General features: G+C 31.9%; 3 protein-coding genes across 7 annotated transcripts in view; all 3 read right to left on the bottom strand.

Annotated features, from left to right (window-relative positions):
- The window catches only part of LOC139995121 (uncharacterized), a 62,744-nt gene extending 54,817 nt beyond the window's left edge, over nt 1-7,927 (bottom strand). For 2 of the 5 annotated variants that reach the window (XM_072018302.1, XM_072018304.1), the window contains exons 1-2: nt 7,466-7,927; nt 6,946-7,049 (exon numbers count right to left, since the gene is read on the bottom strand). The gene's annotated coding sequence lies outside the window, so the exon portion shown is untranslated. The remainder of the gene's footprint in view (nt 1-6,945; nt 7,050-7,465) is intronic. The other 3 variants (XM_072018303.1, XM_072018305.1, XM_072018307.1) reach the window with 3 other exon arrangements.
- On the bottom strand, nt 2,994-5,821 carry LOC139994742 (quinone oxidoreductase-like protein 2). Its single transcript, XM_072017656.1, has 8 exons — nt 5,484-5,821; nt 4,628-4,861; nt 4,374-4,565; nt 4,098-4,279; nt 3,932-4,023; nt 3,725-3,851; nt 3,371-3,500; nt 2,994-3,272 (listed from the first exon to the last, which is right to left on the bottom strand). The coding sequence occupies exons 1-8, from the start codon at nt 5,733-5,735 to the stop codon at nt 3,246-3,248; spliced, it is 1,236 nt and encodes a 411-aa protein (XP_071873757.1). The 5' UTR covers nt 5,736-5,821; the 3' UTR covers nt 2,994-3,245.
- A 532-nt stretch (nt 7,928-8,459) lies between the features above and the next one.
- LOC139995123 (uncharacterized) lies at nt 8,460-12,603 on the bottom strand. Its single transcript, XM_072018313.1, has 5 exons — nt 12,344-12,603; nt 11,590-11,687; nt 11,296-11,500; nt 10,723-11,202; nt 8,460-10,651 (listed from the first exon to the last, which is right to left on the bottom strand). Exons 1-5 carry the CDS (start codon nt 12,417-12,419, stop codon nt 10,527-10,529), a joined length of 984 nt encoding a protein of 327 aa, XP_071874414.1. The 5' UTR covers nt 12,420-12,603; the 3' UTR covers nt 8,460-10,526.
- Between the last annotated feature and the right edge of the window lie 15 nt (nt 12,604-12,618).

Below are 12,618 nucleotides of genomic sequence, written 5' to 3'. Positions count from 1 at the left end.
ACCTAAAATTAATCCTCCCATCGGGCCAATTAATCACGCCTGGTACGTTTCAATGTAACGCTTCATTGCACGAAAAATTGACGTATCGATGTTCATACAAACCGTACAATGCGTCTCATAACTACAAAGCATAAACTACAAAGATTTTCGTGAAAACAATGACTCGTATGGTCGAGAAAGTTAATTATCTTTTCTTGACGCGTTGACTATCACGGTGGTCGTAGGTGACGCACGCTCCATTATATTTTGTAAAATAATTGAAACAAAATAAGCTTCATGGGCTCAGTTGTCAGTTGTCATTTTGTAGTTAGAAAAGTGCAATTTTTCTATGAGATCGTAATTCGAGGACCAGGGCCTGTACTTGCAATTATCTAGAAGAGTATAGTACATTAAGTTGTATTTAGTAATGATTAAAATTGAATCGAATGATATGCAGAAATTGAAGGTTTCGAGCGACGTTGCAGTTGCGAGACACATTGTATTGGACTAAATATACCAGTGAATGAAGAGAATTACGTCAGTAATCGGTAGAACGGCGCCATTTTCGGCGCTCGATCACGCCATTTTGAGATCATTTATAGGATAATCGAAAATTTCGGAGGGCACGCGCGTGAGATGATAAAAGGCTCGTTGAGTAAAGCGTCGAGTCACTTTAGAAGGGAGAGAAAAAAAACGAAAGAAAAGCGTGTTCCAGCGCGAAAGTACCGAGAAACCGTGACTTTTTGCGCTCGATGTGTTTTATTATGTAACTTGTTCTTTCGATTTACGCGAGAACCGTTTATTTCTCCTCTACCTTCGACATCTGGCAAGCAGATCGACCGCGAACTCTCTTTCCAGAGGCTGGTTAATTGAAAGATCGCGTATCTGATAGCTCGGACACGCGGAGTAACACGAGAGATGGATTAAATTAAACGATTAACTTGCTAGTTTTTAGCCGTTTCAGAGATTTTCGTACAGAGTGTAATCGAATTTTATTGATTTTATCGAATTGAGGATTAAAAGGGATAAACAACGGCTGGATTCAGAGATCGAAGGCAAACAGCTATGACTCAGATATTCACGACAGTTTTTCACAAAACATCCAGAACCTGTACTAATTAAAAAACATTCCATTAGGTACAAAAGTCTGTTCATTGTCACGGAAGCTATCACCGTAAAGCACGACTAATTAACAAAAAACTCGGAGCCATAAAACAACAGCTTGCAGTTCACGCAACGAAAAAGCGATTCCCTTCGCTAAAAATCCGGCTTCGATCCGCTTAAATCTCAAACCAACCAGAGCAACGCTGTTATAATTATAACACACCAAAAAAAAAAAGAAAAAAACAACCACAAAAAGTAAACTAATTGGGAGAAAAATCAAACGTAAGAAAAAAAGAAATTGCTGACGAAATTTTCTTGGGAACGAGAAGAAAAATTGCGAATAAAAGATTTCGAAGAGGATTAATTTGCGACTAACGATCGAATTTTGAAATCACCACACCCATACCATTATCACGACTACCTTGAACCTTGTTACAATTCTACGTGATTTATAATACCAGGGCGGTTTAATTGACCTTTATATCGCGTTATTTCACAAGTAATGTCGCCTCTTATTTTACACCTTTAAGCGCTAAGTTAATGTCAAACGGTAAGCGTCAAAGCCAATAGTTACATAGCAACTAGAAAGAGTACAAAAATATAAAATACAATTGGACGTGTAACTTGCAACAAAAAGTTTTCGAGAAAGTTTGTTGAGACCTTAGACTGTCCGGCTGGGTGAGACAATTTTGCAAGGACTTCGCCTGAGGGCTGACCATATTAGGTCATCCACTTCACGCATTCTAGAGCACCCACGCCACGTTTCACGATCTTAAATCATTGTTATCAATTAATCAACACGTTTGACAATCCTGTCGTCGTTCGACCCCCGTGGTGAACGAAATCTAAAACGAAAGGACAGTCCTTTCGAACAGCATAACTACATTTCAGATAGTGGACTTAGTTTCTGAACTATTCGTGATTTCTTAACAATACTTATATTTGTTCAAACTAAAAAAAAAAAAGCTGAACTAAACAGGTGCAATTTATTTTCTAAATTAAAGATATTGATTGCATTCTAAACATGCAAAGAGAAAGATAGCATGAAATAAAGTATTCCTATAAAAGGATGACATATCCGAGGTAATGATACATTCGTTCGTGCTGTCCGAGATCCATTTTCTGCATATTCTACATTTTTGTATCCGCGCTAAATATCCCAAAACAAAAAGGTCGAAGAATTTCTACCAATGGTGGCTCATTATTGCCCGAGTACCGATAATAGTCTCATAATTTAAGATCGAAATACGTGTTTCACCCTTACTACGCGTATTACAAAAGAACAGTTACCTTTCATCGCCTGTTCCAGGCGAACTGACAAAAAAAAAAACCGAACAAAATTCTTTGCTACCATTAGAGGGAACATATTTAGAATCGACGATTTCACGAAGGACCGTTCTCAGGACTTTTACTCCGGGCTTCCTTTCGTCGGTAGCACGGCAACAAAACGCTCCAGTTTCGATAAAGGGGCGTTGAGCAACCGATAATGACCGCAACCGAGTTGCTAGTATGGCACGGCTACCTGAGAACAATCGTATGCGTGCAATTTTCTGTTGTCTCACAACCGAACGAATCTCCGTGAACAATCATCTAGTACGAAAATATTCTAAACATTTAAAAAATGCTTCAAGTCAAAGGTTTTCTTATCTATTATTGATTTAGTTACGTGTAATGTAAGAAGAACCTATAATTCTTGTACCGCATATATATAATTTTTAATTTCAGCCCTAAACTTTTCTTTGTCACTGTAAGACGGAATAACATTGACACTATACATATAGTCCCATACAACAAGACAGGAGGAATGGTTGTAAAAGAAGGGATGATCGTAGAACAAGAAAACTGTTATCATAAATTTGTATGGAAGCGTGTTTTGGAAAACGAATAGAACAAGGGTGCTACTCTCCTCATTTCCAACCATCATAAAATAAAAAATATTTATTCAAAGATATTATACAGAAGATACAGTCAATTTATATCAAATATAATTTTTATGCAGTAAATGAAAAGCTTAATGTACTTAATTAATCCTTAAATACAGCTTTAATTCAAATTTGCAGTGTTATTTATATTTGATAAAGTGTAAAATAGCTTTGCACATATTTTTAATAGATATTCATTACTTATAGCGACGTAAATTTTTTCATTAATTTGAGCTACACCTACCTATCTTTCATATTGATAATAACCTGTAAAATTAATAATTTTTTATGTTATATAGATTTATATTTATTCATAGATTATGAATTACAATAACTAGCTAAACTACTGGATGTTCCACACTCACTTTTCCTGCAGATTTACGATTAAGAATAAAGTCCAATGCATCATTTACTTTTGGTAATCCAACTGTTAATGAACAAGTTGGTTTAATTAGACCCTCTTCGATAAATTGTAAAATATCATCCCCTGCTTGTCTAGTTAAAAAAATATAAAATTAAAATAAACTACTTCGAAAAAATTTAAACCTAAGCGCTAAACTGTCCTACAAATTTTGTTAATAATTTTATGAATTAAAAATAGTTCCTATTGTAGCTGATAATTCATAATAATTATCATTTTTATCATAATTCGATAATGGTTTTGAATAGTTCGTTAAAGAACAAAATTTATGGGACATTTTAGTTTAAAGTTATTATACCGATATGACTCAGGCTTCTTCTTCCTATATTGCCTCAAGTTGAATCCACTAACGGAAAAGCCATTCTTTTGCGTATCAGGGTCACTAGATTCTACAGTTACTGCTGAACCAGCAATTATTACTCTCCCTTTATAATAAAAACTAACATTTAATATACTGGCCTACTTAATTTAAGTAATTAGCGCTATTTCTAAAGTACTTATGTACCTTCACGGGACAGGTGGTGTAACACAACTGCAAAATTATCGTCACGCAACATATCTTTTATGGTAGTTTCACCTTTGTAAATATTAGTAAAACTAGAAATACAACACAGTTTCTAATATTGCTTTTAACTTGACCTTGCATGAGAATCATTTCTCCTTAAACTTACCAACTTAACACTTTTTTAAAATATTCACCATCTGTGTCATCAAAGATTTCTTTGATATCATTATCTGCAGCTATCTCTTCGATTTGTTTCAATAATGTTTTATCTTTATATTTAAAAGACGCAAGCACACCTTTTTCTCTAGCAAGAGCTGCCCCATCTTCAGTAGCAGAAACACTAATTACCTAAATTAATAGTCATCGTAGACAACTACTGACTTAAAATAAGAATTGCCTATCCATGTTCGTGTTTGTAAAGTTTTATTACCAGAAATCTAACCTGAGCTTTGAATACATTTGTTGCAAGATCAACCGCAGCTAATCCAATGTCGCTTAAACCCACGTTAATTAATATCATATCTCCTTCTTGAATGCTAACATTTCTTTCTAATGCCATTAAAGCTGTAATATAATCATCGAGTAAACCCACTGCATCAACAGATTTCACCTCCGATGGTATTTTCCAGATATCCTACAAGTCTTTGATATAGTGAAATACACAAACAAGCGATTAAGTGAAAGGAACTCGCTTACATTAACATCCGCTATGCACTGTTCCGCTAAACCTCCATAACGGTCTTTGTTAAGAGCAATAATTTTATCCCCAACCTTATAACCTTGTCCTTTAGCTTCTTCCCCAACTTGAATTAATTTTCCAATAAACTCATAACCAAGAACCATGGGCAAAGTTGGTTCAAATGTATACATATTTTTTGTCAATAATGCATCTGATGCATTGAGAGCGCAATACTGAACATCTACAAGAACCTGTCAATGCAAAGATGCTACAAGCTTTGCCTTTCAATGAATATTCTATTAATTTATACCAATGAATTACATACAAAAATATATAAGGCGCTATATATTCTATATAGAATATTTACAAGAACATTTATAGAATAGTTACAAAAAGAATTAAGATAAAATACTAAATTACTTTTGTTTATTAACTACCCAAACTTTACGATAAAAACTAATATATATTTGCTAATAGTGCGTAGAGATACGATACCATTATTTCTTTTTCAGTTAAAAAGTATAAATGTAGCTTAAATATAGTTGAATCATAATTTACAAATGTAACTCAAAATTATTTATTATGGAACTATCATGCTTAAACCATTTTTCCTGAAATAATATTAGCAACAAAAAAAGATTTTATACCTTTTCTTTCTCATTGTGCGCATAAAATTCCTACTCGTTAATTATACAAATAATGTTAACATTATGTACATCGTATTGTGAAATATACAAAACATTTTACAATTCAGAATATCACAATCAAATAATCAATTGCATTATTAAAATAAAAAATTGAAAGTACATGAAAATATAACACAGAAATATTTTCATATCTTTGAAAATGTTAATCTTTACATGACAAACTTACTTCATTAGCTTGTAATATTTTAGGAGGATCAACGTTTTCTAAAACGAAGCGCTCGGAAAATTTCTTCAAAACAGCGGCAGAAATTCTACCATATTCAGAAGCCGGGATGCCACTTTTCGCATTCTCTTCTAGGTTAACAGACTTGTCATTCGCGACAGAACCAAACCTAACAATTTTCGAACGCGTCGACAATTTCTTCAAATGACTGCCACAAAAATCCGCGAAGATTTTTCTCCCTATCACCACCGACATTTTCTATTTTTCTAAGAAAATTCAAATCGTTATTCGAAACGCAATAACAGCACCCACGCAAAACTTTATGTACGAATGCGCATGCGCGACGCTAATTTAATATCGAATTCTAAAGTTTAAATATCGATGAGGCGGTAAAATCGAACTGAAACGCCTCCGTATCGATATTTTGAATTTTTTATGAAGAAAATTCAAATCTTCGGCAGTTAAATGTCGGCCGTCGCGATTTCAACCATCGTTTCGTTCAGTGTCGTTTAATAATTGAAAAATTAATGTGATAAAACTATTTAGTGCTAATGTGTCGTGATTGAATCGTGGAATGATGACCCTGGACCACATAATTTTCGATTTCCAGCTTTCAACTATTTCTAGACCACAATATTTGAAAAAGGTCAGTGATAGAAAATTTCTTCCATTGCATCGCCATTATTCAAGTATGCAATATTATGCGCGTATTTACGCTATCGAATTATTGGACTTTTTTTATTAATTATATTAATTGTTCAATATGCTTCGTATCGTATGAGTTATTGATAACAACCTCCTTGTTTAGACTGTTTGATATATATATTTTATATATAATATTTTTAGTTGTAGAGTAAAGTCAAATTATGAAATGCTTGCTAATGTAATCTATCAATATAATATACGTGCATCGAAATATTTCGTATGTTAAACCTTTTTTCCCGAAAATGATAATTTTCATAAATACTGTGGAACACAGCTTATTTTTTATTCTAATGAATATTCTGGATGGTTCACCTGTGACTCACACGGTCTGGATTACAGATAACGAAATTCGTATGGTACGAAACGTTAATTCAATATGTCCTCCTTTGAATTCTGTGTATTTATTATTAGACTGCGGATCTTTGCATGCATGTATAAATACATGAAATATCTAAAGCAAAGTACTTATTATGATATAAAATAGATAAAACAAATTTTTATCTATGTTCGATTTTTTTTAGTTATATCTTTTTATTAGTTAGTTGTATTTATATAAATTATAGTTATTTATACGTTAAAAATATGAATTCGCAGAAACATTTGCAGCTTATTTATTATAATATATATATATATATTTTTGTTTAAATAGTATGAGGATTTTATATTATGTAATTTTTATATAAAATAATTGAGAGATATAGAATATATGTATAAGAATATGTATAGAATAGAAGTATATGTAATATAATTAATAACTCACCTATCGCCAAATGTATGAAAGATGCAAATTTTGACGAAATTTCCGAGGCTGTTAAAGGAGACTGTTTCAGTGAAAACGTCGTAGAATCCATAGTTAAAAATCTACTATGAAATAGGAGAGAACGAAAATGAATTAAAAGAAAGTAGAAATAGGATAATTTTAACTTAACACACTACTAATTAAAAAATTCTCACTTTTTACGCTCTTGTATTATAGTAGAAAAAAATTACGAATTTATAACAACATAAGAAATGATTAAAATATTCATAAAATAAATCTTTTCCATTACACGAATTTTCGTAAATCTTGAAATTTCTAGAATGATAAAAAATTCAATACAATTAACGAATTCCAGGTAAAATAACTAAAAGAGAAAATGAAAAGTTTCGCAATATGACGCAACCTCGATGCGTTCCGTTAGTATAAAACTGACAAAATCGTAGCGAATAAACAAAAATAATGTTTACAAACGCAATTGCCTTTCGAAAAATAGCTGAATTATGATACTTGTTCACCATACCTAATAAACAAAATAACACTTCACACGACGCACTTATTTCGTTCGATTTAGTCACTGGATTTAGAAATAGTTTTTAACTGGAAATAAATGAAAAGTTTGGAAATAACGCCAAACTTCAACAGGAAGTATATAGAAGTGTGTGGTAGAGAGTAGTCGCAGGACTGTTGCCCCACTGATGTTCAAAAGGGTAGTGATTTGGTCGATTTTTGTTTCTTCTGACAAAGTCAAGCCTCCCCACCAGGTTTCTAGCACAATTTTTTTATTTTTACTTTTTCGAGCATCCCCACTAGCCTGATCATTTGTTATTGCTTTCTCGCTGGAAAATCGTTCTGCTGCCCAAGTTTTCGAAATATAAGTGTACCGGAAACTGCCATGTCTTTACTATATCAGATGATAATTACTTTATTAAATTAAAAATGTAGAAGAATCTAATTAACATTTTTTTTATATTTTAAAGCAGAAAAGAAACATTTTTGTTTTTTCCATTCGCATTCCATTGTAAAATTATGTTCCGAGTAACATATTAATTAACGTAACTCCTTGGAATTTAAAAATATTTAAACATTTTATAAAAAAGATTTATTACTTGTCCCCAAGTATTCTTTTTAACGAATTATAGTATAGTTTTATTGGTCATGTAAAAAGGGTAGAATGATAGAGTACAAAGCATTTAACTTTATTTATTGAGCTAATAGGTCGTTGCAACTGATTCTTCTTTTTCACTTAATATTTTAAATGATTGTTCCATGATGATATCTTATAACAGAGTTCATAGTAATTCAATATCTACAAAGAATTATGAGAATTAAGTGCAACATTTATACAATGAACAGAAATATATGTCAAAGTTTCACTTTACATTTGAATTTTAGTTAATGAATTCTTAAAATAAAAATAACATAAAAAGTATATAATGTATCTGTATGTTAATCAAGTCGGATTTAGAAAATGGAAAGAAAATGGAGTGAAAGATAGGAAGATAGAAACGATGACATTGTAAGTTTGATTAGATTTATTCATTGACAAATATTAAGTCATGCATTAAACAGTATGGCCAGCCGTACTCATATCTATCACAAAAATGTTAGTTCCACTTAAAAACAAATATAGTCATAGATTTAATGATCGGATTAAAAATAATAAGGCGATGACGAGTATGACTAGTACATGATTATAAAAATAGCGAACTCATTTAAACACATCAGGTTAGTTCGAATAAGGACTAAATTAAAGTTAGAGTATGCTTAAGCAGTACGGGTCTCACTTACTGTTATCTAGTTAAGTGGATTGAAATAAAAGCAACGAGAAGAAGCAAATACATTTAACATAATATAAGTCACAGCGGATATCCTGCTTAATATCTTGGTAGAAAAATTCCTTAAAAAAGATATTCAGAATGCTTATCCATAAACGCAATTATAATATTATCGAATCTACAACAACGATTTATATATTGAATTTAACATACCTAATGACTCTTCATCTTGTAGAAACTAGTTTCAGTATAAAAAATCTCTTAATTTAAGGGCATACGCAATGCAAGCGGTATAAAGCATCATTTAAATACAATAACTTATAAAAATACTTGACAATAGTTAATATACTTTCAAAGCAAAAACACTAGACATTCTGTGCATCAAATGAACAAAATGGTAAATACATAAATTAATTGTCGCCAAACAAGTATAATGAGCAATAAATATCACATTGAAAACATTCAGACAAAAGATAAAAAGTGATGCTTCTAGGATTGCGTTTGCCGTTTATACAATCACTATTCTTCACAATCTAATAATATCACTTGATCAGAACCTTGGTACCAATCATTGTTGAGAATTAAAAAATCTACCTACGTATTACATACGATAAACAATATACGAACACTTTTGTTCCCCTTCCCAATAAACGTTGTTCAAGTGAAAATGCTGGGTCTTTCTCGTTGGTAGCATAGTTGATAGTATAAGAACACATACGTCGACATAATTCGTCTACAAATGTTTTTCTTTTTGTTTTTTTTTTCTTCATTTTTTCCATTTTTACTCTAAACATATCAAATAGTATACTGTGCATTCACATTCATAATACTGTGAATGAATTTCATCTTACATTCTACGCAGAATATTAGGATATTACTGCATTCTTACTTTATGCGCACTCATTGTTGTTGTTAGGTGTACAAGTTCGTTTTTTAGTACAAAAATTCTATTACAAACGTTAGAAAAAGCTATTGTTACTCTTTCGTTTTCCCACTTCCTTGCTTGCTTAGAAACTGAAAACTTAATCTATGCTTCTGGAATGCTGTATGAATAATACTTCTAATTTGACATCGATGTATATCAAAAGTTGTCACACGTCTAGATTATTACTCGTACGATCGGCGAAAACTCCTTCGTTTGTTCTTGTGCAAAAATTCAGTTCGATGGTTTCGTAGAAATCAGAGGAAGATGTAGCGTGATTTTCCTTCTTTTTAAATAACGATGATGAATGAATTTGCTTAAAGATCATTTCGTAAATTATCTTTTTGTATTGTGCCAATTTTACAAAGTTGTTATATATCAATAAACCCCCGATAAATTAGAATTCATTCCCTATGAAACTCTCGTTGAGTTAATAATGGCTACTTTTACATTCTTATGTATGTCTTTCGTATAAGTCATCAAAAAATCGTCTTTACCTGATACTTTCATCGTTATTGTATATAAAAACTACTCAAGTTATAACAAAAGGAATAATAATATATTTATGAGTAAAAATGTTATGACAATATATCTATTGAAACAACGTATCTTTTTTTTTTCCTTTTTCAATGTTGTGGAAACAAGAGTTAGTTTGAATTTCATAAAAATCCTTCAAATCAATTCTAGAAATATTTGAATTATTATTTAGTGTCTCCTAATGATTTTGCAAGTCTTACTTATATAAATCTGCACCATTTTCTTTTTTCTTTTCCTTACTATAAAGTTTGCAAAAAATTGATCAAATACAAAGAAATCACAAAAATTCCAACTCCGCTCGATTCGATTAATTTTAAACGCGAAATTAAATTAAAGACTAATTAAACTTAAATTCTGTCTAATGATTCGATTGCTTCACCATTTGCGGCTATTTTACACTTTTTTTGTGGGTGATTATAAATGGTTTGCAGAGGTATATGAAGCAATTCCACGATTTCTATAAAATTAGGCTCTGCAACAGAAAGAAGTGAATATTTTAATTACTTGACACTGTAATTGTTTATTGTAATAAACTATACTCACCGTTTTCCGCTGTGATATATCCGTGTCTAATTAAAAAGTCAAGCGCGACTGGCACCGACGTAGTTTTAAAATGCGAAGACAGTATCCTTTCTAAACATTCGTTAACTGGAAGCAATTCAAAAGTCTCTACCTCTCCATCATTGTTACTTGGTACAAAATCTGGCGGTAGTTCAAGGTCGTATACAAACTCAGTGTTGGGAAACAGACCCCTTTCACTTTCAAAAAACAGAGATACACAGCCTGCGCTCTTTAGTTTTGCAATAAGATTATTAGGAATGCTGGCTTCTTCTCCAGCCTCTTTTATAGCTGTTTCATTAATTCCATAGCCAACGCTCAATCCACCACTCACCATGTTATCCCAGTAGCCAGGCCAAGTCTGCTTGTTTGGGCTACGCTTTTGCAACCATATTGATAAACCTTTTACAGGATCCATAACGTATCCGTTAATATCAACTCCATATTTGCGAATTCCAAACAAGCCTATGGAGCAATAATTTTTAAGTAAAGAATTATGTTAAACAAATCTAGCTAGATAAATAAAGATGTTAGTAAGATTGTAATTAGTGTACATACATGTAGCAGACCGGTCCATTTTGAACAGTGGTGGAGTATTGAATTCTGCACGTACTTCATAGCATTCTTCTCTCCATCCTCTTAACGCTATAAACTTCCCACCTGCACGCCATTCTTTCAGAACTTCCTCGACTCTAGCACTTCTCTCTGCATATTCTCTAAATGCCGGATTCAGTTGCACATACTCAGGATGTACTTGAAATACCTATGAAAAATATTTAAGATAGATATGATAAGATTATAGAAACATATTAATAGATATACTATCTATTGTAATTCAATATGCAGAGTTACCTGTGGATAATTCAACAATTCCTTCATTACATCTGGACGCACAAGGCCAATTTGTTGCCCATCAACAACAAAGGCTCTGCATTCACCTGCGTGAAAACCTAAAAAGTATCGTGAATTATTTCATTAATCCAATTATTAACATTTTAGAATAAAATTAGAATTTAGATATAAAATATAAGCAATATACGAAAGAAATAGGAAATTAAAAGAATTAAAACTGAAAATTACAAAACAATACAAAAACATAATATAGTAACATTGTAATCCTATTATAACTTGAAAAAAAGCTGTAACTGGAAAAAAGAAAAGAATACCAATAGAATCTCACAAATATTCATCAACATACATTCTATTTATAGATCTGTGTTTAAATTGTACAAGAAACAGATTATAATATAAATCACCTCATAAAGATATACGATACACATCCTTGGTATCTACTTTGATAAGTATACATATAGCAACAATACTCAAAACATTTATTATGAAAAAAGTAGGGAGAATAAAGATATATATAATGGTAGGAAAAATTATTGTAGCAAGTTTCATGAAAATCATTTATGCTATCCGGGGAAGATAGATACAATTCCTATTAATTCGCTGAAAATACGTTAAAGAATACACAAGAGACTCGAAATCAATATCTTAGTAGACAGGACGGAAAGCTACGAATTTCTATGCGCTAATCATTACAAAATCGTGCAGGAGGTATACAGAGAGGCGAGGCGGCTTTGTATGAAACAATTTCGCTTACCTGACAGGTAGAAGCAGTTGAATTTGTTGGCGAGCTTCAATAAACGTGACATCGGTTTCTTATCACTATCCGTCATTATGTTTCGCTGTCGTTAGCCAGCTGTGACAAAAAATCCTAGCATAGAGTATAGTATATATCAGACGCGAGACTCACGGGATTTCTCTACATCGAGGGGTACAGTCAAGACTGAAATTGTCAACGCGATTCATCCCAACTACTTTTATTTTTCTTCTATATCTTTTCATAGAATCGGAGATAAGATATCAGATTCTACT

The sequence above is a fragment of the Bombus fervidus genome, chromosome 15 (genome assembly GCF_041682495.2).
Source record: "Bombus fervidus isolate BK054 chromosome 15, iyBomFerv1, whole genome shotgun sequence".
Taxonomy (NCBI): Eukaryota; Metazoa; Arthropoda; class Insecta; order Hymenoptera; family Apidae; genus Bombus; species Bombus fervidus.
Note: the sequence above shows the minus strand (reverse complement) of the source record. Positions and strands in the feature narration are given on the sequence as shown.